The sequence below is a fragment of the Adiantum capillus-veneris genome, chromosome 16, assembly GCF_014529385.1.
Source record: "Adiantum capillus-veneris isolate H3 chromosome 16, ASM1452938v2, whole genome shotgun sequence".
NCBI lineage: Eukaryota > Viridiplantae > Streptophyta > Polypodiopsida > Polypodiales > Pteridaceae > Adiantum > Adiantum capillus-veneris.
The window spans coordinates 4,781,444-4,808,662 of NC_140946.1; the positions used below are offsets into that span (position 1 = coordinate 4,781,444).

Consider the following 27,219-nt stretch of genomic DNA (forward strand, 5'->3'; position numbering starts at 1 on the left):
TTCGGGTTCGCCGCTTAAAAATATCCTGACCGGTTGCCCAGTTGACTTCGCGGCAGAGTTATAAAATGTTCCCCTAGTCATACCGGAGGTAATGACGCGAACACATTTCACGGCCCAAAATAGCAGTTCCCTAAATTTTAGGAGATGCTTCCGTTGGGCTCCCACTGGTCTTCTGACCATCTATCCTCATTGGGACCGCATCCAAAAATGCAATGTGGCCCAACTGTCGGATACTTTTGGTTGGTAGTCCCACCTTGACTTTACGCCTTAATTGAGTTCACTTCCTAGTATCCACCAACTTGCTAAGTGCGACGGGGGGACCTATATGATCTTGCTCTGAGCCTAGACATCCTCTTACCATACGAATTCCAGTGCCGACCCCTTCCCGTCTGCGGGTGAATCTACCGTTCACATTGGCCATACAATGTCCGACCGTTTGCTACTTCAAAAAGAGGGTCTTAAACAAATAAAATAAACCCCATTGGAAGAAACCAACAACCAAGGTTAGCAGTTGCCACATCTCTGTGACATGGTTAATAACTGCCACGTCCTCGTGACATAGGGCGAGCCTCAAAGATGCGGAAGCAGCGGGCCTGCCAGGTGAACCAGAGTGTCAGGCCACTGATGAGCTCCCAGCACTCCTCTCTCTCACTGCACCACTCCTGTGGAGTAAGCTCTGTGGCAGGCTGGAGTGTAGGTCGCCCCCCCTGCATCACTATCATCCTGCTGGTGGAAGATAGCTCAAACTGAAGTGCCGGGCTCGTGAGAGTGGACCAAGTAGCTGCCCCCCAAGTGTACTGCCGAGCAGTGGAAAGAGCAGCCATCAGTCGAAGAACACGAAGCCACACCTACTGTGCCAAAGGACAGTCCCAAAGATAGTGATGTTGACTCTCCACAAGATGGTCACAAGCTGCACATGCGGTCGAGAGACCACTATGTACAAGCAAGCTCCCAACTGCTGTAGCTCTGTGTGCGACCAGCCATTTAAACAAAGTGACTCGCCTCGACTATCTAGAGTCCCACAACCTCTCCCAAAAAGCTGCCAAGAACTCAGCTTTGAGACCCTCCTCTTGCCAATGAGGTGTTGCAGAGGGCAAGCCTCTCTCTGTGCTGCCAGTATGTGACGTCCCAGTCGAACAATGTACTGAAAGAAAGAGACGCCTGGGTGGTTTGCAGAAGAGAAAGGGTCCCTCCAAAGCCACTCTCCAGGATCCCACTGTACTCGTCCCAGTGGACAACTCTCCCAAGCCCACAGTCTCCAGTGTCCAGTCTCAAGAGCTGCTGGGTCAGGATCGATGACACAAGTCTTCCCACAGACGCCCACCACTCGGATCCTTTGAAAACAGAAAGCCCAAACTGAGATGAGAGCCTTCAGTCGCGTGGAGGCTCCCATCCATCTAGGCGCTGCTGGCTCGAGAGGTGTGAGCCACTCAGCTGGTACTGCCTCTGAGATGTCCTGGCACATGCTGTGTACCCCTCTCATGCCCTGTAGCTGAAAGCCCTGTAGCTCCTTTGACAAGCCTAAAAACTGTAACCAGTCACCTAAAGAGCGTGCTGGACCCGCTGCCATGGGACCCTAGGAAACATGAGGCCGACTACCAACCAAGTGGCCTCTCTGAGTGCTAACCATGGGGTTCCAAACAAGGGGCTGTCTGAGGCGCTCCTCCGTGCAAGTAGGCTGACGCTGCTCCAAGTCTCGCCGCAAATGCTCCCAAGATCGAAGCAAACTCACAGCGAAGCGGTCCTCCAATCTCCTGCTCAACCCAACTTTGCGCGTCTCTGTGAAGATCCATCTGGTCGAAGGTCGCCAAGGGCCTCTAGCCTGAGGCACCCTAGCACGAAGCCGCTGTAGCAAGAACTCCTTCCAGGGCTCCTCACTTGGAAGAAGTCCTCTGACGATGAACTCTTCAAGAAGGGCTCTGCTCTGTTGTGCTGGGTCTATGATCCCAAGCCCTCCCTGAGAACAAGGAAGAGTGATGACCTTCCAAGCCACTTTGGCCCGGGCTATCTGAGTGTCACGCCCTGACCAAGGGAAGTTCCTGATCAACCTCTCTACCTTGCTTATACAAGAACTCGAGAAGATCGAGCAAGAAGTGATGTACCACATAGTACCCAACAACACCTAGTTGGTCACTATAACTCTGCCTTCCAGAGAAAGTCGTGCGGAGCTCCAATGTAACAACTTCCTCCTGATAGACAGGAGGAGGGGAGCAATCTGTTGCTCGGGAGACGAGTCCAAACCAACCTGATTGCCCAAGTACCGAACTGCAGTTCTGGGGAAATCCACCTAAAACCCTCACCTGACATCCAATCGGGCACAGGAGCACTACCAACCGAGAAAGCCACTGTTTTCTCCAATTGATCAGTGCACCGGATGCACAACAGAAGGTCTCTAGAGCCTGCTCACACCTGTGAAGGTTGGCCTCCTGGCCATCCAAGTACAAGGTTGAGTCGTCTGCAAACTCAGCGTCCAGTAGCTCATCTCTCCCAATAGGAAGTGCTAAGCCCTGTAAACCAACCTGCTGTGACACCAAAAACTTACTCATCGCCTCAGCATAGAACAGAAAGAGGAAGGGGGCAAGAGGGCAGCCTTGTTTGATCGAACGTGTGAGCATGAAACGATCACCTCTACCTCCTGACAAAAGTACCTGAATGTGTGCCCATCTGTACAAAGCTGACACCCCTCTGATCCAAGCATTTGAGAAGCCCATCCTGCGTAGAGTGCCCTCCAGAAAGTCCTAGTCAACTCTGTCGTAGGCCTTCTCAAAATCGAGAAGAAGAATCACCAGATCCTTATCAAGGAGCCAGGCTAGGGCAGAAGCCTCCCAAAAAGTAAAGATGTTGTCAAGGATACTATGCTCCTTGACAAAACCTGTCTGAGTCCCATGCATAAGGCTCTCTAGAAGTGGCTGAATCCTCAAACTCAGAGCCTTGGCAAGAATTTTGTAGGCTGAGTTGAGGATGGTAATGGGGCGCCACTGTCGAATCTCATCCAAGGAGCCACCCTCCTTTGGAATGAGGTAGATCAGGCCCTCACTTATGCTGTCAGGCATCTCTCCTGTGTGCAAGATGTACTGAAAAGCACTACAGAGATCTGGGCCAAGCAAGTCCGAGTACTCCAAGAAAAAAATGGGAGTCAAGCCATCCTCACCTGGACAGCTACCACGGGGGAGTGCACTAAGAGCCGTGTGCAACTCCTCAAGCTGAAGTGGTAGCTGAAGCCTCTGACGCATCTCCTCAGTCACAAGACAAGGCATCTGTGCCCACACCTGCTCTTTGCATGCATCCTGACGCTTTGACTGGGGCTCTGCAGACAATAACTCACGGTAAAAGTCAGTAGCAACTGCACGCATGTCCTTTGGCTCAGAAGCAACTGACCCGTCGAGCCTCCTCAACTGACTGACCTTGGCATGCACATGCCGAGGTCTCATTGCCTCAAAGAAGGCACCAGTCACTCTGTCACCCACCTGCGTCCACTGAGATGCGTGTCGATGGAAAGCAAACTCATGGCGCCGCTCTTCTGTGCTAACAAGCTCCTGGCGAGCCTGTTGTAACTGCTCCTCCAACCAAGGATTGTCTGGATGTTGCTCCTGCATCCTCTGCAAGGAAGCAAAGCCCCATTGGAGACGTTGCTCCTCCTCTCTCGTTGTAGCCAGGCGAGCCAAAGACTCCTGAAGAAAGAATCGACTAAGCTGAGCTAGTCGTGAGAATCCTGCATGTCTAAGCTCTCTGTCCAAAGAACCTCCACTCGCTCTCTGAGTGTAGAGTCCAGCAAGACCCTCTCAGGTTTGCGAAGCATCGTGCTCCCCCTCCTCTACCTATCTGCCATTGTGAGGATCACTTGTGCATGGTCCGAGAAGGAAGTCCCCGCCAGAATGCCAACTGTCCCACCCAAGTCACAAAAGTGGTCACTAGTGTAGAAGCGATCTATCCGTGATAGATTCACTCCTCCCACTTTGCGGTCCGAACGAGAGAAGGCCAGGCTGTCTGGGGGCCTCACAAAGCTAGAATGCTGCCACACATCGAAACCCTCAATCATACAAAAGCTCTCCCAAGCTGCCAGCTCAACTCCATGCACAGTAGCATGGCTACCACCAATCCTGTCAGAGGGGTCCTCCAACATGTTAAAGTCACCCCCTATGCACCACTGCTCTGCCTGCGGTGGCAGAGACTCAACAATCTGTGACCAAAACTCTGCTCGTGCACTCGCCACATTGGGTGCATAGATGTTCAGGAAGCCCACAAGGCAACCCTGAACCTGCATAGTGATCCATTGAGCCCTGCCTGACACAATAATCCCTCTGCCCACAATGGCCTGTTGCAAAGAATCCGCAATAGTCATACATATCCCACCCTGGATGCCTCCAGGTCCAAAAGCAGCTGACCAAAAAGTATCATATCGTCCACGCAAAAGCTTACCACAACGTCTAATGCGGCTCTCACACAGATGATGCTCCTGTAGCATAAGGAGGTCAATCTCTCCTCCCACAAGGCATTGCTGAAGCTCTTGACGTAGTCGGGCCCTCTGACGCTGAAAGTGGGGCCCACCTAATCCCTGCACGTTCCATGAGACGATCCCCATGGGGAGTGAGAGAGAACAGATGCTGCGGCAACAGCTAAACGTGCTATCTTTGAGGCGGGCTTGGATGGGTAGTAATCCGCATCCGAGCGTCATCTAGATAGGCGTGACTGCAAAAATTGCTTGGCCCAAGCCCAAGTAGACCGAGCCGTGCGTAGAGCAACCTCTCTGTCCAGGAGTCCTCATGAATGTGTACATAGCATGGCGGGCATTGTGTATCAGCAAAGAAGTGAACCACAATGTGTCTACATCCTGTTGCATCTGGAGGGGTCACAACAAACTTGGCCAATGGCCAAAGAGTCTGAAGCATGTCTGTAACTCCTAGGTCTCCCATGTGATGAGAGAACTCTAGGGCCTGTGTCTGTAGCCACTCCAACACTGAGTCGAGAGTCCACTCAGTCTGGTCCTTGCCGCAAAGGGGAAAAGAGAAGCCAACCACTCGGTCCAAGGCCTCTATCCCCCTAGCTACAAGGAACAGAACATGAAGCTTGAAGCAGGCTGCCTCAAGGTCTGGTGAGGAGTCGCGGACAAAGTGTGTAAAGTCGTAGGCAAAGAAGTCCCATCGACGCCGAATGTCGAAGCTTGTCAGGCCACGAGGAGTGCTGCAAAGGGAGACGATTGAACCAGAAGAGGGGGTCGCAAGAAAGGTTGTCCCTCTTTCGCCAAGCAACTCGTAGCAAAGGCGCTGCCAAGAGATCTCCTAGCAGCCGAAGATGGCCCTGTCCCCTGGGTCGACTGTGGGGCTGGAGCGGGAGGAGGGGGTGCAGGAGCAGGGGGAGGGGGGGGGGGAGAAGAGGGGCGAGGGGGATCGGCAAAGGTAGGGTGGCGAGGAGGAGAGGCGGAGAGAACAGGAGGCGGGGGGAGGGGGGCTGGAGAGGAGGGGGGGAACTCAAGAGGAGGGGGAGATGGCGAGGGTGAAGCTGGGGTGGAGGCTGGAGCAGGGACCTCGTCCTGCTGAAGAGGACCGAATCAGTTTCCCGTGGGAACCCACTGCTGCTGGGCAGGTGCCTGAGGACCACTTTGAGTGCCAGGCTGTTGGTGAGGCCCCTGCTGTCATCGACCACGAACCTGTTTCCATCCCTCCTCCGTTGGAACCCCAAGCTCGGAGGGTGGCTCTGCATGTGTGCTCTGTGTCTTTGCCTGCTGCTGCTGGCCACTCCTTGAAGGCTGGGGCTGGGCCTGTGGTGTAGGTCGGGGCCTCCTCCGTGGACAGGCCTTCGCAAGATGGCCCATCTGTCAACAAATGAAGCACTGATTCGGGAGGCCCGAATACTCCACGCTCTGTCTAAACCAACCCCCACTCACCCGAGGAAGTAGGATGACCTTCGGGAGAGAGTGGGTGTCCCTAACCAGAACGTGAACTGAGGAAATGCCAGCCGCCTTGGCAGCTACTGAGGCTGCCGTGCGAGGTGTCTCCAGGACAGTCCCAATCGCTGAGCCTATCCTGGACAAAAGCGGTAGGTACTCCCTCCGCAAACCAGGAAGCAGACGGAGATGGGAAGGTCTGCCTCCTCTACCAAAACATCTGAAGCAGGTTCAAAACCATGTCTCCACTGTCGAAAGTGGGCTTGTACTGCTCGGATGGTCAATGGGCTCATGTCAATGACCTTGGACGCCATCTCGGAGGTCTCAAACTCGATCTGATAATAGCCTTGTCCGAGGAATAAACGTCCAAGATCTTGCCCACCTCTACGAGAAGGCGGGCTTGGAGAAGATCACGCAGCTCTCGTCTGCTGGGTCTGGTACTGAGAATCTTGCAGATGACGGAATTTGCTTGCAGGCGGTTCACCTCTGCGGCTAGGCTCGCTTGCTCTGTCGGTAAGAGAGCAAGTCGAATGGTGGGCTCAGCGGGGTCGGGCGAGGGGGCTTCCGTGGAGTCCCTCTGTGGCGGAGCATAAGCCTCCATTTTTGTTTGCTGCTGTGAAGAAAGCGGAGGAGCGTCGACGAACGAGGGAGATCCTGCTGGACTGAGCACGTCGAGGGTGCTGGCGAGACTCGTCAAGCAGGAAAGAGGAGTCGATGGAGTGTAGACGAAAGCTGGTGGTCGAGGCACAAGGTAGGCAGGCGGGGGGTTGGGTAACGGCGGGCAGGATGGGTGGGCAGCAGGCTGTGGGCAGCGGGTTATAGGCAGCGGGCGAGAGGATGCAGCGGGCAGGGGGTAGCCGGAGGGCAGCGAGTGGAGTGGCGGGCTAGTGGGGCTGCTTGCAGCTGCAGTGCGCAGGGGGCGGGCTGAGGGCTGCGCGCAGGAGGAGGAGGGGATGAAACTACGCGAGGGCGGGGGCAGGGGGTAGCGATGGCGAGAGCAGTGGGGTCAGACAGCAGCAGCGAGCAGCGTGCCTTATAATGGTCTTGCCACAACAATGGATATGGCACAATCCAATAACAATCAATCTTAAGAAGCTTCTTCAAATTTCTAAGCACCTAAGACGATTCTTTTGAAGAAGATTTTTGAAACAAAGCCTAGAAGGCATGGAAGGCCATCTAGCCGTTTAAAGGAGGAGAGCTCGTTCTCTTTTGACAATGACTAGATCAATAAGAAAACCAAGGAGTTCAAGGAAGGGAGTCAGGCCACGACACCCATCGAGCCCTTGAGTTTGTACAACAGTTTGACGTTGCCTTCTCTGGAGAGCGGTTCTCAGAACATTCGAGGGAGCGAAAAGCGGCATCTTACTTTGTTGTTATGAGAGAAACACATACGGCTTGTTAAAAGTTCCCTTTTTTTTCACGTCAACTTGGATATTAGATGAATATGCAAGAGATGTCATCACGCCTTGGCATCACTTGAAAATGACTGAGAAAGATACATTGGATGACTACTGCCAAAGGTTTTGGGATACTTGTGGAAGATTCTTTTGAAAGACCAAGTTGAGCGGTTTTGCTATGATTTGCTAAAGAGATTCAAGACTATGCTTTAAACTAGAAGTGTGAATCCATTGAGAGACTTATGGGACATGACTAAGCAACGATATGGAATGTATGTCGGCTACTTGACTTCTGCGACGGGCAGGATAGTATCCACCTCAAAATGGCAAGAGTCTTCCAGTGAAGAGAATGCATCAAGGGAACCAGATGTCAACTCATCACAGGATTCTAGAGAATCAGAGGGTTCCGATGAACTAAGGGTACCATATGCAAGTTCATCAAAGGATTCCTGAGAAAGAGGAATCATATGATAGTGCGTCTTAGGGTTCCGATGATTGACTTTGACGTGCCAATGGACAAGGGAAGCGAAAGACGCTGCCCGCCGCAGGTCCCAGGACACAAGGAGAGAAAGGAAAAAGGGAATCAGCTAGTAGATCAGAACATTCCCCAGACCAAGGATAAGATTTTTGAAGCCGACTAGTACACGAGGGACTTGGACACTGCTTTTGCCAAGGTCTGCGAGGCTTTAGAGAAATCTCAGGAACGACATAAGAAGGCAGCAGATCGACACCGTTGAGACTTGAAATTAAAGGAAGACGATTGGGTGCTCTTACGTTTTTGAGAAGGCACGCCTAAGGAAACGAAAGGGGAAGGAGCGGCTTTTTCCAAAGCTTAAGGAGCGGCTTTTTCCAAAGCTTAGCATGAGGTATTATGGCCCTTTCCAGATTAAAGAAAAGATAAATGATGTCTCTTTTCGACTCAAGCTGCCTGATACTTGGAAAATTCACAATGCATTCCATCTAAGTCGCTTGAAACCTTTTAAAGGTGAGGTGCCAGTTGATGGGGAACCTGATGAGCAACCCGAAGTGGAAGAGAGCGAGAAGATACTCGTTCTTGAACAGATTTTGGCACACAAAGGAAAGAAAGATGAAAGGTAAAGTGATTCGGCGGTTCTTGGTTAAATTCAAGAACTACCCAGCATTAGATGCGAAGTGATGGAGGAGGAGGACCTAGCAGATACTCCTCATATTTTCTAACTTTACCTTGAAGCATTTGGTTTAGCATCGTCTACTTCGATAGAACCCCGAACTCAGCAAGGTTGAATTTGGTGCAGCGGGCTTGCACAAGAGGGGAGTCACTCCGCTCCTTGTCAACAGATTACCTCGATTGAATAAGGTCACTGATGTCCCCTTTGGGTTTCAGGGATATTGATGGGTTGATAGTATTCTGCTGAATGACTTTATGAAACGGAATTCCCGAAATCGAACATGAATAATTTATACTCTCTCATCTGACTTGTTTGAGTGCAGGAACTTAAAGACGAAATGACTGACTTGCACCCACTACTCACACACGCACTGTAGTCACTTATCAAGTCAAATCAGCCCCCTCTCTCAATTTGGGCACCCCCTCTTCATGGAGATCTGGCAGAATCAGCCTGGAGCCGCCAAGTGTCCACTTTGCCTTTTTTGAGTTAATTTCCTAGTACCCACCAACTTATAAGTGTAGCGAGGGGCCTAAATGACTTTGAACTGAGCCTAGACACCCTTTTACTGCTTGGATTCTAGTGCCGATTGGCCCGACCATCTTGTGGTGACCTGCCCTTCCCGACTGCGGGTGAAACTTTCGGCTATCGGCCATTTCACACTGGCCACACAATGTATGGCCATTTGGGACTTCAAAAAGAGGGTCCCAAAAATTAAATAAAAATCATCGGAAAGAAGCCAACAACTAAGGTTAGAAGCTGCCACGTCCTCGTGACAGAAATGCTGCAGTCATTTTGTCTTTCAGTCCTGTACTCAAACACAGTCACATGTTAGAGTGCTCATCAATTAGAATCAATTTCGGGAATTCCCATGTCGAAGTACTTCTTTCATAAAGTCATCCAACAGAATATTGTTAGTCCATCAGTATCCTTGAAATCCAAAGGAAAATCAGTGACTTTATTCTTTCTAGCTAATCTGTGACAAAGGAGCAGAGTAACTCCTCTCCTGTGTAGTCCCGCGTGCACCAGATTCAACCTGCTGATCTCCGAGAACTCTTGGAATAGCCAAAGCTAGACCAAAAGCGCCAAGATAAAGTTTCAAATCTGAGGGGTATCTGCTAGGTCCTCCTCCTCCATCCACTTCGCAGTCAATGCCGGATAGTTCTTGACTAAGAACTGCCGTTCACTTTATCTTTCTTTTTCCTTTCCTGGTGAGAAAGTATCTGTGCCAGAACGAGTATTTCCTTGCTCTCTTCCCCTTCAGGTTGCTCCTCAGGCTCCCTGTCGACTGGCACCTCACCCTTTAAATTTTTCAACAGACTCACATGAAAAGCATTGCGAATCTTCCAAGTTTTTGGCAACTTCAATCTGAAGGATGCATCATTTATCTTCTCTTGAATCTGGAAAGGGCCATAGTCATTTCTTAGCTTTGGAAAAAGCCGCTCCTTTCCTTTTCGTTTCCTTAGGCGTGCCTTCTCAAACCGTAAGAGCACCCAATTATCGTCCTTCAGCTACAAGTCGCGTAGAATCTTGTCGGCTGCCCTCTTATGCCGTGCTTGAAACTTCGCAAGAGCCTTGTGCACCTTGGCAAAAGCAGTATCCAGATCTAGATCATACCAATCTGTTTCAAAAATCTTATCCTTGGTCTGGGGAATTCTTTGATCTACCATGTGATTCCCTTTTTCCTTTCTTTCCTTGTGCTCGAGGAGCTGTGGGTAGCGTCTTTCGCTTGTCTTGTCCATCATCAGAACCCTAAGACGCATTATCATTTGATCCCCTTTCTCTAGAATCCTTTGATGAACTTGCATCTGGTTCCCTTAGTTCGTCGGAACCCTTTGATTCTCCAGAATCTTGTGATAAGCTGTCATCCGGTTCCCTTGATTCACTCTTTTCAATCTGGGGGACTCTTGCCTTGTTGAGGTGGATACTATCCTGTCCATAAGATAAGCCAATGAGCTGGCATGCGTTCCACATGTTGCATAAGTCTCTGAATAGAGTAAGACTTTTGGTTCTGACAATAGTCTCGAATCTCTTTTGGCAAACCACAACAAAACTGCTCAATTCTGGTCTTTCAAAGTAATCTTCCAAAACAAAGACACTGGCAAATAAGTATCCCTAAACCTCTGGCAGTAGTATTTGGTGATGCCTTTTGGTCTCACAAATGCTCTTGCAACGCTCAATAGGATGATGGACATGATTTTTAGAGAGTACATGTCATTTGTGGGTACCTTTTTTTGACAACATCATTGTATTCTCCAAGAGTGAAGCAGAATATAGACACCATCTCTTTGTCCAAATACTATGGCTGGGCACCATGTGCCAATAGAAAAGAATAGACTGAACAGACTTTTAGCACTTCAATAACAACTAAACTGAGAGAGAGAGAGAGAGAGAGAGAGAGAGAGACAACACGCGACACGGAGTGGCGGAATTCCACCCCAGAGAGTGTTGGCCCTAAACCTTGTCGCCCCTTTTGGTATTTCTTTATATTTCATCATCAAAGTACAAGCTGGTACTCCAGACTCTGCACCTTCTCCAGGAAGCATGACCGAGAATGAGCCCATGGCCTCATATTTAAAGGCCCTAGGCCCCAAAAGCAGTTTTACATGAAAAGCCTTCAAACTCAAAAGCATATGGTCCAAAAGCAATGCCAAAAAGCTGCCAGCGTAAATCACGGAATTCTGTAGAACTGCCACGTCAGCATTGTCAGTGCGTTTTGCGGAAATCTGACACGTCAGCACTGTTAGCGGAAAATCCGAAAATTGCCACGTCATCAGCTGCTACGCATGTGTGCGGGTCCTGCTTTATTTTAATCCTTTATGTCACTTGGGGCCCCATCGGACGGGGTCCCCATTAGTTGGTAGGACTTCTTCTTCTGTTACTTGTTCTTCTTAGGGTTTAGGCCCCTCAGCCAGGATCTGCAAGTTGGCTCCATTCTTCAGGGCTTTGACACGTCAGCAGTTTGTGACAACGGCAACATAGATTCTTGGTCAATGGAGAAAAGAGCAAGTTTTTCCTACTAGAAATACACTTTTTGGGACACACTGTCTCAACAGAGAGGGTGTATAGATAGGTAGGTATTATGGACCTTCTGCTATCCATCATAGATGCAACGCTTCGAGAGGAGGATCCTCCTTCCCTTACCTTAGTGGATTTTGGCTGGTTGACCTTAGCGAAAGATATGGACTCGGCCAAGATAGAAACCATTAGGGATTGGCCAAACTTGAAGAATGTACACTAGGTTTGGAGATTTTTAGGACGATGTTCTTACGACAGGGGGTTCATTCAATGTTTGCGGAGATTGCTTCTCTGTTACATATCTTGACTCAAAAAGGGGTTCCCTTTGCTTGAGGACCATCAAAAATTTGCAGCATTCAAGACTCTTAAGGGAAAGTTGACAACTCGTCTTGTGTTAATTTTACCAGATTTAGAGAATTTTTTTTTGAGGTTATTGTGATGCGTGTGGTCGCAGTCTAGGAACAATCTTAATGCAGGAGGGCCATGTTGTAGCCTATGAGAGTAGAATATTTCACAGTGCCCATAGATCATCAGAGCTTGCTGGCGTAGTTCCGTGCCCAGAGGTATTGGCCCCAAAATTTGGTGCCCCTTTCGGTATTTCTTTTTATATTAATGCTTGAGCAAAGTACAACGCCCATGTGACCTCTGTTATCAAACTCTGCGTCCAGATGCTCTGTAGAGTGAGGCCCCAAGGGTCTATTTATTCTTACAAGGGATGCTCCAAAAGCAGACATAAGCCATAAACCAGTTCAGTGGACACTGACTCTAAGTACCGACGCACTAGAGGACAATCACATCACATCCACATGACATTCAAATCATATCACATAGAATCCGTTTTGATCTACGACCATGATTCCTGGCAACATATTTAGCAATCGCATCTAGATCCACACCGGACCTCACTAATGTCGGATTAACTAATCCCTATTGCGATCATGTCCGTAGATTTCTCAAGATCGAAATGCTGTAGTCATTTCGTCAATTGTTCCATCTGGATTCTGCACTCAGACACAATCATGTGTGAGTAATCATTTCCAGGAATTCCAATCCATCAATCAGACACTGGGTTCATACTGAACAGAGTGTTTCAATCATTCAGTTCTAGTCATCTTTTCATTGTGTGGCCATCTCATCCCTTGGGTACTCTTAATGCGCTCGCGACAGTTCCATTCAATCATTCATCATGATTATGATTCTTATCGTTATCAGGTTCATTCTGGAGCTGTCATTGCTGCGAATTCTTCATCATCTCATTCTTGATTTTCACATGTTATCTGTTCACAAATAGCAGGATCTTCCATAAAACATTAGTTTCATACGTAAATGAAAGTCATCTTCAAAATTATTCATTCATAAATTCACAAAGCAAAATATTGCCAGCTCATTCGTAATTTTCTACCTAGTATTTTTTCTGGAGCGAGAATCTTCTCGCTCAGTTTTATTTTCAATCTGTCAGTCATTCTCATTTTTATGCCTTTTTGGGGCACCATGCAGATACATGTCCTTGTTCCCCACATTCAAAACACTTTCCCGTTTTGAAATATTTGTTTTTTGTTTGTTCTGTCTGTCAAGGTCGTGTATCTTTCTGTTGTCTGCTTCTGTTATGACTTGTTGAAGGTTCATCTAATGGATAAGTCAAGTTACCCGATTGCATAGCAAAGCCTTGCTTAGCATTTCCCATCGACTTCTGTATGAACTCAGATTTTTTGTACAAGCAGTAGTCTCGTATCTCTTTGGGCAGTCCACAGCAGAATTGCTCGATTTCCTGCTTGAAAATGATCTTCTTAAAGGATGAAGCAGGTAGAAAAACATCCCAAAATCTCTCACAATAAGTATCCAAAGTTTTTGCCTTGGGCATCCAAAGATGATTCCAGTCAGTAATCACGCTTCGCTCGTATTCTTGAGTGAGCCCCAAAGAAACAAAGAGTCTCTTGAACTTCAACCACTTTGTCGGTGCTTCTTTTTTTAACTGAATACTGGACCACCACGTCCGTGCATTGCCTTTCAAAAATGATGTTGCCCATCTAATCTTGGAGTGCTCTGTATAGCGGCCTCGAGAAAATACTATGTCAAACTGTTGAATAAAGGCTAAAGCCTCAGGAGCATTTCAAAACCCTAAAAAGGTTTCAAACTTTACTGCCTGTCCACCCTCTTTGAATTCTTTGGTTTTTTAAATTTTTACCCTTGTCCTCGAGAAAATCATATTGGTTGGCTCTGTAAAGGTGCTTCAATAAACATCCGTGGGACAGGAGGTTTCTTGAGGGCTGACTTTATTGGGGAATCGATGACTTTCTGCCAATGGGAATGTACCTCATCGATTGGGTGCCGGGTCAAAAATTTGGCATATTGGGGATCCGTTTCAAACTGAAGCATCTGCTTTGCACAATCATCAACCTGTTGTTGATGCTGCATCTCCATCAATTGATACTCCGTAGGCCGTGGAGGTGCGTACTCTTGTTCTGGTTGTCCCTTCGAATTTTCTGTACTTTCACTCGATCTGGAGTTGTCGGGTGGGTTCATCTGATTCTTGCGGGGTTTGTCGTTTGAATCCATGCGTGTCGCGGTAAGAGGATCGGACTTCCCGGTAGAAGAGAAATCGGCTGTGCTATGATATCACTGTTACTGACTTGGGCACCCCAAGTGGGAAATCTGGCACGACACACGAGAGAATCACTTAAAATACTCGACACCTTTATCACACTTTGAAATTAGAGTCGACACGGCCCAGCGTAGTTCCGTGCCCAGAGGTATTGGCCCCAAAATCTGGCGCCCTTTTCGGTATTTATTTTTATATTACTGCTTGAGCAAAGTACAACACCCGTGGCACCTCTGCTTTTAGACTCTGCGTCCAGATGCTCTGCAGAGTGAGGCCCCAAGGGTCTATTTATTCTTACAAGTGATGCCCCAAAAGCAGAGCCCCAAAAAGTAGTAAATTCAAAAGTAATTTATCCCAAAAGCATCTGGTCCCAAAAACTGCCCAAAAAGCAGTCAGCGCAATTAGCGGAAATCTGTACAGTTTGCCACGCCAGCAGCTGTTAGCGCATAACGTGGAAATCCGTACGGCAGCCACGTAAGCAGTCAGCGTAGATCCCGGAAATCCGTACTGTCTATCCACTCCAGCATCCGTACTGTTTGTCATCTGGTCCTACCCGGGTGGTCATGCCACAGCATCAGTTTGTGACACTGTCACATAAATTAATTTGAGATGCACCATGCAGTTGGTTAGTTTCTATTGCATTCATGTTAACTTACTGTTATGCAAGTAATGTACTGTTTGGGCATGTTTATAACTTTGGAATAAATTAAGATTTTTTGGTCAGATTACAACCAACATATTTCCAAACATTTAGAATCATTGGGCTGTAGTTTCATGACGCTAATTTATGTCTTTTTGATAGATAAACAGAAAATTATGTTTTTGCAGGTGAACACACAAGCACATGAGAGTGTCAAAGATTGCAGTGATTACAAAAACTCAAAGTTCTATTTAGTGATTGTACAGGTTTTCCTTCTCTCTTTATTGTAGAAGTCTTGTAAGAGAGGCATGATCTATCCAAAGTTTCAAGGTGCGCTTACTTTTCTGAGTCAATGCACAGTACACTGCTCGTTTGAACGCAGACAAAGTGAAGCAATTTGTCTACTCTTTAAACGAGGGAAGAATACCCAAGAAGAGATTCAATTGTAAGTCTCTCTCTCTCTCTCTCTCTCTCTCTCTCTCTCAAAGCAAACAGGGCTTGAAAGCCTTTATATTGCTCAAGGTCCCCAAGGCAAAATACAAGATATGCACAAGTTATGCAAAAAATATTTAACAGATGATAGATCCATGCAATGTTCCTCTTGCTTTCTTTGATCGAAGGATCAAAATTCTCAATCTTTTCAAAAGGCTTCAATTTCAGTCTTTTGCATCCCCGTAAAGGTAAAAAATCTGTGTGGAGACAAATTTATTAATGTTATAAACGTTTTGGTTGCACCAAGGATATTCTCATCGTGAAAGAGGCATATACTTACCACCTGTTCACAAGCCACAAAAGTGTTCCAACAAACAACATACACATGATTTCGGGCATGGCATGGCCGTTTTCCAAATCCACGACACCCATGCAAGAAAGCAAAAATAAGGCATGCAAGCACACAAATATGCTATGCCATGCAACATCGGTATGGACAGTCTCCGTTCGTGATCCTTTGATGTACATGATGGTACCAGAACTTGCGGAAACCTAGCTCACATGGCATTTCCGGCCATGCACATGTGAGCACAAATCTCAGCGGAAAGCAAGAGTCCATCGTTGCACCCAAGGTCCAAGACCCAACCGAATACAAAGTCTAAGAACACCTAGAAAGAGATGTTAAATTACGAGGCGTCTTCATTCGATTTTCCTCATTGCAAACATTGCATATGAACCACAATGACTCTTTGAGCGGTCAAAAGGGTGACATCCCTCTTGCTTCTGAGCCGTCGTCCGCAATTGAAAAGCATCCAATTATGCATGGAGCAAGTGCGAGTATCGTTAAAGTACTTGTTATCAATCCACTGTGTATCAATGGGAAGATCTCTATAAGAGATTACCTCATAATCTTTCCACTCGGTGCTTTGCCTTCTTTACGAAATACAATCTGTTCAGGTTGCAAAATTTCTTCAAGCTCATCTACGTCTGGTGGATCCTCAATAACCGGATACGTAGGTTCTGGTCCAACATACTTGCGAAGGAGACTTACATAAAAAGCATTGTGTAGTCACCAATGATTGGGCAAAGCGAGCGTGAAAGCCACTTCCTTAATTCTTTCGGTGATGCAAAAAGGACCATGATACTTGGTAGCAAGCTTAGGATACATTGCTTATTTTTGAGAAATTTTTCTTTGCCTTTAGAAGTCAAATTGTCATCACTTGGCTTCCTTCTAAGTCTTGCTTTCTCAAATCTTAGCAATACCCAATCATTTTCTTTGATGTCAATTTGCCTTCTATGCTTATCAACAACCTTCTTATGCTTGTCACGCAGCTTTTTTATGCTTTTCGTGTGACGTTCCAATGGTTGCCCTTACTTGAGCGAGCTACAAAAGTCGCAACGATTCCATCCTTAGTGCATAAGATATGTAATGTGCAGCGGTAGTGAAAGATGGTGTATGGCTCAGGATGAGTGATCAGTGGGTGCTCAAGGTTCCTTTTACTGACGGAAAGAAGAGCCTTCCTTGACTTAATGAGAGACTATGCAATGACCAAAACACGAGTGGAATGCAAACTGAGTGAGTGTGAGAGAGAGAGAGAGAGAGAGAGAGAGAGAGAGAGAGAGAGAGAGAGAGAGAGAGAGAGAGAGAGAGAGAGAGAGAGAGAGAGAGATGAAAATGAAATGTTACATTAACGTCTTCAAAAGGCCAAAGTGACCTATGAGACCAAAAAGTTACAATATGGTGGATCTGATACAAAGTCAGAGTAACAAAAGTAAAAAAATGACAAAATGAAAATACTATGCTATGGAATCCTAAATTGCTAGGTGTGAACTAAGCAGCTAGCTGGGATAGCTAAATGACAAGAGAGATCACAAGAGATCCAGCATCGGTCACTGGCGGATCTCATCAATCTCCTCCATGGTCAGTAGTCTGACCGGGCATCGTGCATGTCGGGCCAAAGTGATCTGGATCCCCTGATGCAGCCTCTGTCGATGCTACGTAGTCCTTTGCAGTCGTGGGCATTTGGATCTCCTCGTCTAGGTCACTCGATCGATCACTGTGCCTCTGGTGTAAGGCGACAAACTCTGTTGTGGTGGTAGCTCCTCCGGGTGTCCAGTTGTCTTCTCTAAAGAAGTCTGTGATCCGTCTCTGAGACTGCCTAGCCTGTCCTCTCGTCAGGCTCTCTCTGTGTCTGCACAGCTCGAGCAAAAACAAGCCCAGGCATCTCTGATCCTCGTACCCCATGACTCTGGAGAGTGGTCCAAATCCCTCTTTGAACAAGCAGTGGAAGCGGCCTTGTATCTCGTAGTAGACGGGGCAGTGGCATGTGTAGTGCAACTCTGTCTCAGGCTCCATGTCACACATGGGGCATGTCCTGGCCTCTGCTGGTACTCCGTTGTATCTCCCAATCTCGATCCGCAGCTGGTGTGAAGATGTGCGTATCTGGCCAATAGCACATCGTATCCCATGAGACAAGTGGATGTCCATGTATCTGGACCTCGTCACAAAACCGTCCTCCGTAAGCTGGAGAAGATGCTCTCTGTAGAAATCCATCTTCGTGCCCAACTCCTGTACGGGTGTATCCATGTCCTCCTGGTGTCTAGCTGAGTCAAGTCCTGGCGGATGAGCCTTGTGATCTCGGACTGTGTAAGAGTCAGAGAGGGTGCATCCAGTGAGTATTGGAAGGGGGGCAATCTGTCTATGCTGAACCCATGCGCCCGAAACCATGATGTCATCTCCCATACCAGCATGCTGTATCTCCCTGCATGGCTAGCTGTCGAGAGGACTCAAGTGCAAGGCGGGCATATCTGTCTCTGGGACGTTCCCACATGCGGTGTATGAAGGAGACAGATCTGGTGAGTGCCTCAACCACTAGTGGGGGGGCAGCTAGCTCTGCTCGGATAATGGCACGTGGTACTGAAGCCTTGGCTCTAATGAGCCGCGAGATCATAGAGACCAGAGGCTTCTCCATGTCTCCCCAATCCCATCTATGTATACAGAGTCCGTCTCCTGCGTGAAGGTGTAGCGAGTAGGGGCTGCTGCCCGTACGTAGCATGTGTGCTACACTAAACTGGAAAGAGATGGTCAACGACACAAGAACATGATCCACTGCCACACCAACAGGTCTGGGTCCAATCGTGAGATCCTGGATACTAGAGATGAGCCTCGGCTGTGTCATGACATAATCTACTGTGCTGGCTCCATGTCTGTGTGGAAAGCATGTAAGACCCCCCGTAGTGGGAAATCTCTGTAGGCCATTCAAGATGGCCAATCCATGTGCAGTCCCCATGTCGATCAAGTGTCGTCCATACTCAGTATATTCCCCATCTTGTGATAGTTTGGATAGGCCCGTTTCTGCAACATCTAGCTCTCTCAGCATCTCCTCTAAAGTATCATAAAATACTGTCTGATGATGGGCAGTCCTAGCATTGAAGTCCCCTAGATGATGTCACTATCTCTAGAGAACTCCCATATGTCATCATCCAAAATAGAAAAGGGGGACTGTCCTCGAGTGGTGCATATATTGACGTACTCAAGGGGAAGTAGCAAATAGCGATGTAAAGATATCTGCCTGTCTTTGCTCTCAATCTCACCCACATGTACCTAGGTTACTCATCCCTGCGGGCTATATGTATCAATGGTTGCAACTCCTCCCTGAATAACACTGCCACTCCTCCTGAGCCCTGCCCTCTGTGCTCTGAACGTGTCTCCTTTCTACAAGCTCTCTCATCTGTAACCACTAATGTGAGGCATAGACTGCCCAGGGGCCTAATGTGTCTCAGAGTAGAAGACGATGTCTCTTCCTGTAAAACTATCCTCAAAAGCACCCACATCAAGGCGCATAGATCCATTACAATTCCAGGTGGCAACTTTGAGTGTGGTCCCATAGGCCTCACACCGTCATGTGGAGCGCCGCTCGACAATCACCACGCGACCATCTCTGTAGAAGGCCATCTTTCCCTTTTCCCTTGCCGCTTGAATCTCTAGCATTACCTCTCATATGTGCAAGCTGTGTGAGAGAGAGGTCATCTCCAAGGAATATGCCTGTTTTCTTTAGTGTAGGATGCCTCTTCAAGAAGTCCTTCTTTGCCTCCATGGATGAAAAATGCATGATTAAAGCTCTCTCCTTTGAAGTCTCCCCATTTCCTTGTGTCTTCTTCCCTACCCTCCATGCCTTTGTATGAGTAGCCTCACTACCCATCATGTGGAGAAGTTCTTTGACTTCCCCTTCCACATCATCTCGGTCTTTTAGACCGGTTACTCGTATGTGCAAAGCTCTAGTTTTCCTTTGCTGCTCTTCTTCGAGAGTCATGCTGATGATTGTAGGAGTGGGGACAGATGTGATTTCTTTCCCTTTCCCTTTCTTAGTGACTTCTATCCATTTCTCGGCCTCATCCTCCTTCTTCTATGTCTTTGTGATCACATCCATCCACGAAGACGTCTTTACCACATTTTGTTTCTCCTCTTCTTTGATCATCCATACCGGCTCCTTGATGACCTTGATTTCCTCTATCACCGAGGGCTGGAATTCCCCTTCCTCTAGTCCACTGCTTGCTCTATCAACCAGGTCTCGCTTGAGGGCTGAGACCTCTTCTTTGAGTGCTTGTGAATCCGTCTTAAGTGCTTGTAGCTCTGTCTGCAGGTCTTCTTTCTCCTTCTTCCATTGCACGCCCTTGTTGAGAAACATTTGAAGAAGGTTGGCCTTCTCTTTCCACCATCCTTCTATATTTGCTTTCCATTCTTTCATCTCCCTTTCCATTTGTGCTATCGGCTTGTTTGTATGCATGAAGGCTGCCTTTGTATGGGGCTTGCAAGCTGGTGAAGCGCTTATGACCTCCATTTGTATTCGAGTTATGCATACAAAGAGAGAGAGAGAGAGAGAGAGAGAGAGAGAGAGAGAGAGAGAGAGAGAGAGAGAGAAGACACTCTTGCCTCGAGCAAGGCCCTTGCTTATCATTAAATTAAATCAACGTGCCATAGTACTTAACCTAATCGTTTTGAGAAAATCCCCTTACGGCAGCTGGGTTTTTATGGTTCCGAAGCTTACGCGACTTGCGTTGAGCCCTAGCGATAGCAAGTCTCTGTCGCGAGGAGGGCAGCCTGTCGTGAAGAGCCACTACCCAACACACCCATGCCCTGCCTACTCACTGTTGCAAACCCTAACTGCGCATTGGTATGCTGCAAACTTTTGACGACCTGGGCGCTCTCAGCCTGCTTGTCGTCCACATAGAGAGAGAGAGAGAGAGAGAGAGAGAGAGAGAGAGAGAGAGAGAGAGAGAGAGAGAGAGAGACAAACTTATCGTGCACGCGACCTATTGCCCAGCCGTACGACCCGACTACATCTTGCGCGACTTGCTGCACCTGAGAACCCTGCGCAACCCATTGTAGAGGTCTTCTGCCTTGCGTGCGTAGCTGCACCTCAGAGCCTTGTGCAACTTACTGCAGAGGTCTTCTGCCTTGCGTGCGCAGCTGCACCTCAGAGCCTTGTGCAACCTACTGCAGAGGTCTTCTGCCCTGCATGCGCAGCAACACCTACGCACCTACAGGCTGCAACACCTCATAAACTGCTCCCACTGCAGTAACCTGCTTGCGTAACCTACTCGAGTAACCTGCTAGAGAGAGAGAGAGAGAGAGAGAGAGAGAGAGAGAAGAGACGACACCAGATGGGGTCCCAAACCCCCCTCCAAGGGCCCCTCTCTATTGCTAGAGAGGTATTTGCTTTAGATTGCACAAAGTCTAGTACAATGCTTCTAGATGCTGTGGCACTTGATGATGACTATGTCGACGACCACGATGACGACAACGATGATGTCAATGACGACGGCGTCAAGGCTGAAAACTGAACGCTAGATGCTTTGCTATGGATTTGCAACTATGGCTCTACTGCGGGGCTGATCTGCAACTGCCGAGTCGTGCAAGGGCTTTATGCAAAACTGCTGGCTGATGTGGGTTGAGATTGCAAAACGCTGGCTGTAATTGCTGAAACTGAAAACGCGAGGCTGGTCTGGGTCATGACGGGAAATCTAGTGAGGATTTGCAACCAGAGGATGGGGGTTCTCGCGAGGCGAAGGCTGGAAACTGAAAACATTGGTGGCTGGGGGCTGAAAACGCTGAGTTCCTGATGCTGAAAACGCTGGCTGAACTGCTTGAGAAAACGCTTGGAGGCATGTGCACCTGATGCTTGTGCTCCCTTCCTATCTTCTGCCTGTCTCTATAGCTAAGGGGCTCCTTTTATATGCACTTGCAACTGGGTCGAGCAAGCATCTTGAAGGCTCCACGATTTTAATTAACAAAATAACAAAGTCACTTATTGGGTAAATGACTTTATAAGCGGTGGTTCACATGCTCTCTCGACACTTGGTTCAAGCAATGGGAAATGCTCATGCGCACAGGCTCACAAAGTTGCCAGAACACTTCTAGGCTTCCTAATTCTAGAAGTAGGAACAACTTGTCCAGGTACACATAGGGTTAGATGTGCACGTGACATCCCCTCCTTTTCAAGGTGAGATATTGGTATCAAGCTGTATGGCGTCCATAGAGTCCGCCAACAACTCTTGGGATCCCGCAAAGTGCTCCTCACCGGCCCACTCTACTGTGTGGGTCAAGCGATACTTGAACTTTACAAAGGTCTGCAATGCTTGCTTCTTTGGGCCATGCTGAAAGAGACACAGAATGATCTGCTGTGGCTCCAATGCTTCTCGCGTCTATGGTCGTGGGTCCACCTTCTCTAGAAATCTCTACTGAGGAATATCCCTAAAAGCACTTCAAACACAAAACCATAAACATATCCATTCCATGTAGAGTGACTGGAAAAAGACTTTTCTCCCTAAATGATCGTACATGCAATGCAGATGAACAAAGTGACAGAGTGCCAAACCGTTCACCAAACACATGCAAAAAGTGCGATCAAATCTTGACTTTTCGACCTAAACCTATGAGCTATAGCAAATCACAACGGAATTGCCAATGCTTGACGGACAATCGTGCGTGTGCTCTTTCTGTGACTGTGTCATGTCAAGTAATGAACATGCAAAAGTGACTGACAAAACGGACAATCAGGAAACAATGTGAATTCCTTAAAAGCAAATCTTCTTTCTTTTCGAAAGTGATCCGCATACATCCGTGCTCATCCATGAGTGAATCATGTGCATTGTGCAACACGACATGCCTGTGAAAAGGGAGCACATAAAGACAGTGACGAAAATATAAGAGACCGTCACGAATGAGAAACTCGAACAATGCGTACTGACTAATCATGCGAAGACAAAATACTTCCTGGATGGGTTCTGTGGACCTCCACTCGAGAGCCAAGATCGGTCCTATGGGACGGATCGTACCTGCAATGAGGTTAGCTTTTCTAGAAACATCATCATCCAAACCACCAAATTTCTCCTGACGAACAATCATATCCCTATCATGCAAAAAATGCGTGTCGTGCTTCGGAGAAGACATGACAGCAAGAGAATCATGCAATGACTCATGCTTTTCTAGAATGTGGGACTGTGTACTGAGAGAAACAATCATACTACGCGTTTTAATCTCTTCCGAATCATGAGAGTGAGAGACTAATGGCAAAGAAGGAATGTTCTTGCCACAGCGAAGGACCACGGGAGGTGCGCCTTCAAGTGTGAGATAGAGAGTGTTTTCCTTCCAATCAATGTGTGATTATAACCTTTAAACCACTTAATGCCAAAAATCAAATCACATTCTTTGAGAGGAGAAACCACAGAACGGCGACGAATACCGACATTTTGAACTAACATTGTCACATCAGGACATTCATGTGTGAATGAAGAGTGCATGCAAGGAGCAAACCCATAGGTCACAATGGGATCTATGGGGAGAGCTTCTAAACGTGCGCTCCTTATGAGAGAGTCACTAATCACATCATACATACTACCCGACTCAAACGAGATCACAATGCGTGTACTATTCACATGACCATAACACAACATGAGAGACTTATCTACATGATCATAAGAAACTACAAACCCATTAGTGTGCTCACTGAGTGCATTCACAGACGATGTGGATTCTGTGGGTTCTTTTGTGGGTTCTTCGAGTTCTTCTTTCTTAGAACAATCTCTTTAATGTGACCTTTAGTGTGACACTCAAAACATCTTTTGTCTTGTGCATATTCAGCTCGTACTTCAAGAGTTAACCAACCTTTTAAAATTCCTCGAGCAGATTTTTCATTAGGTGTCAACTTAGGGGTGTCCTGAGTTTTAGCCTTTCCTTTTCATCATTGTGAGACTTCTGTGCTCTAGGTGTAGAAGAAGATTGAGAAGAAGAATTACTGTCATTCTTACCAATGGTCTTACCGTGCTTCCCATTCCGTTGGTCTTGCAAAGTACTCGACATATTCTCCTTTGGCTTGCCTTTTTGTTGTGCTTCATTTCTTGTGCTAAGGCGATTTTGACGGCATTATAGTCCTTAGGGCTGAAAACTTGCACATTGAATTTGATGTACTCGTCTAACCCAAAGAGGAAAGCCTCCTTGCGATCCTCATCCGACTTACGCAATTGCATGCCAATCTGCAAAATACGGTTAGAAAAAGACATAACATGGGATCCATTTTGCTTAAGACCACGCCAATCTTCTTTTAACCGATCAAGCTATTGTGGTGGCATGAAGTGAGCCTTGAGCTTGTCTTGGAAGTCGACCCAACTGAAAGAGGGGTACGCCTTCCTCGGCATGCTCAAGATGCTTAGCCACTTGACGGGTACATGGCAGCAGTCAAAACTTTACTGTTACTTGTTTTCTTGACAATCGCAAAGTAAGCATTAAATTGATGCGACCAAGAATGAATCAAAGAAGCATCCATCTTACCATCATACTTACTAAACGTCAACTTCTCAGTGACTGGATGGTTGGAATCTTCGCCTCTACTTGTGCTACCTGATGACTCGCCAACCTCCTTGAGTGGCTCGGACTTCGAGGAGAGTACCTGTAGGAACAACTCCTCGATGCGTTGGTCTCTCTACGTCTCTCGCTCTTAACTCCATAGCCGCGCGCTTCTATTTGGCCGCTATGCGTTGAGCTTCGCGTGCTTGCTCACGCTCAAGCTCCATAGCTGCCCTTCTTTCTTCGCGATCTCGATCCATGGCGGCTTGTTGAGTCTCTTGCTGTAGCATCATCTCCATCATCGTCTTGACCAAAGCCTCCATAAGATTTGGTTCTATCCGTGGCGTAGATGGAGAATGGGGAGGATCGGGGAACAATCCTCTTGGTGTAGAAACTTCTTCTTCTCCCAACTTCACTCTCATCACCTTCACGCAAAGTATCCATTCCGCTTCGGGTGATGACCATGCACTAAGTTCTTGGGTACTTGGGGTTCTTGAGGTTCTTGGCTTGCAATCTGCGTTTAAGAAGGCTTTTCTCTTACCCAAGCTCGACTCTTTCCTGCGGGTGCACCCCTTGGCAGCCTTGCGCTCACACCAAGGTTGCTTTTTTCCACCTCACGTCAATTGGCCTGCCGCTAAGTGCAAGGTCCGCTCTCAATGAGTGGAAAAGAGGAACGAGGGGATGCTGGACAAGCCCTTCTTTCTTGGGTTACTTGCCACTCTTCAAAAACAGAGATAAGGGATCGACACGCCCAAGTGGTCTTGGGTTACGTGCGATCACAAGAAGCAATTTTTTTTTTTCTTGTGGTTCGTTGTGATTCTTTCCTTGAGTGATGATACCGAACACTGCCAAGGAGCTCTGATACCAATGTAATGTGCAACGGAAGTGAACGATGGTGTATGGCTCAGGATGAGTGATTAGTGGGTGCTCAAGGTTCCTTTTACTGACAGAAGGGAGAGCCTTCCTTGACTTAATGAGGGACTGTGCAATGACCAAAACACGAGAGTGGAATGTAAACTGTGAGTGAGTGTGCAAGAGAGTGCTAGAGAGAGAGAGAGAGAGAGAGAGAGAGAGAGAGAGAGAGAGAGAAGCGACAACACCATATGGGGTCCCGAAACCCCTCCAAGGGCCCCCCTCTCTATTGCTAGAGAGGTATTTGCTTTAGATTGCATAAAGTCTGGTACAATACTTCTAGATGCTGTGGCACTTGATGACAATGATGTCGACGACGACGACGACGGCATCAAGGCTGAAAATTGAAAACGCTAAATGCTCTGCAACTGTGGCGGTACTGGGGGCTGATGTGCAACCGCTAAGTCGTGCAAGGGCTGGAATGCAAAAACGCTGGCTGATCTGGGCTGAGATCGCAAAATGCTGGCTGTAATTGCTGAAACTGAAAACGCGAGGCTGATCTGGGTCGTGACGGGAAATCTGGCGAGGATCTGCAATCAGAGGATGCGGGTCTTTGCAAGGCCAAGGCTGGAAACTGAAAACGCTGGTGGCTGTGGGCTAAAGACGCTGAGTTCCTGATGCTGAAAACGTTGGGCTGAATTGCTTGAGAAAATGTTGGGAGGCGTGTGCACTTGATGCCCATACTCCCTTCTTGTCTTCTGCCTGTCTCTAGCGCCAAGGGGCTCCTTTTATATGCACTTGCAACTGGGTCCAGAAAGCATCCTGAAGGCTCCACGATTTTAATTAACAAAATAATAAAGTCACTGATTGGGTAAATGACTTTATAAGCGGTGGTTCACATGCTATCGCGACACCGGGCTCAAATGGTGGGAAATGCTCATGCATGGTACTAGCTACTGATGCTAATGATCCTGGTTTGTGCAATCAGAGGGTATGTGTAACTAAGTCAGACTTTGTAAATAATTAATTTATTTACGAGAAAAGAATTATCTAATTAGTTGTGTGCACATCAGAATAGATTTAGCAGTTCTGGGGCCTCAGGTGTGCCCAAGTTTGGGCCAGTGCACCTCAGGGAGACCCTAGCAGAAAATACCTTGAAGCCCTAGCGATTGGGAAATCGGGTCTTCAATGAAGGGGTAGATAGTAGCCTCAGATTTCAGGCTTAGAAAATTACGCGCGCTAGTGTAAGCACAGGAATGAGATGGGGTCCTTAGAATATTAACCCTAAGGCCTGATTATTTTACGGCCTTAGGATAAGTCAGTTAAGGTATTTTTAAATTGTCTATGCCGGACCAAAAGACCGGACAAGTGCGAACAGGTAATGCCAGAGCAATGTCTGTACGGCATTGCACTGGGGAGCAGCTAACAATTTAATTGGTTGCATCTATGTGTGCAGTTGTGCACTTAATTGCACATTTCATTAACTAGCATAGGATTTTTAAAGTCAAAAGTTGAATGCTTTTTAAATTTTAAAGTAAGTGTGCCACTTGGCACACTTTCCCATGCAATCTCTCTCTCTCTCTCTCTCTCTCTCTCTCTCTCTTCATGCTAGCACCCCCTCTTCTAAGAGGCTATAAGAGAGCAGCCCCTCCCTCTCTTGCGAGGTTGGCAGTGCACTACCCCCCCCTAAGTTGAATGTCCTCTACGCAGTGAAGCTCTCCATTGAAGCTTGAGAGCAGCACCTTGTGGTGTATGTGGAGCCTCTGTGCACCCATCACCTAGAACAAGGCCTCTCATGGTCATAGGCAGCTGTGGGAGAAGTTTCATCGCGTAAAGTAGTAGAAAACTCTTTTTCTCTCTCTACTAGCTGCTGCAAATTCTCTGTTTACAGCCCCTAATCACGTGTATTAGGGTGAATTTCAGCAAAGCTTTAGTAGGAAACTATTCCTCTCTACCTACTATACACACACACAAAGTTTGGAGCATTTCCGTCGCGAAAAGGATCTCCGTTTCGGCATTGGAACGCGCTCAGGTAACAATATCTAGTTATGTGCCGAAAATTACAGCAAGCATGTGTGCGTGTGTTTTGTATGTTTCCTTCGTGGGTTGACTGCAGGAATGATCATGTCCGAAGAGACATAGTTAGCGGAAGATAGACTCTCGTCTTTGAGAGCTTCCGATGAGTTTTGTGGAAGATAGACTCTCATCTACGAGAGCTTCCTAAAATCTCACAGAAGAGGAAAGATCCTCTTAGTAGTCAGGAGAGCAGCTCTTCTACTCTCTCAGTCAGAAGGAGGACAAGAAAGAATAGAGGACGGCCTTTCGCCCCGTTCCTGTGCTTGTAAAGAATTCTCCCTTAGTAATAAAGATATTCTCTTTATGGGGGGGACCAGCCCATCTTCTGGTC

The 27,219-nt window shown here is 47.5% G+C and overlaps 1 protein-coding gene across 1 annotated transcript in view; it reads left to right on the top strand.

Annotated features, from left to right (window-relative positions):
* Positions 1–27,219, top strand: part of LOC147438484 (YbaK/aminoacyl-tRNA synthetase-associated domain-containing protein) — a 109,871-nt gene that overhangs the window by 35,495 nt on the left and 47,157 nt on the right. The window contains exons 2-3 of the mRNA XM_086484581.1: positions 14,872–14,949; positions 15,044–15,128. Of these exons, the coding sequence (XP_086340707.1) occupies positions 14,872–14,949; positions 15,044–15,128 (163 nt within the window). The remainder of the gene's footprint in view (positions 1–14,871; positions 14,950–15,043; positions 15,129–27,219) is intronic.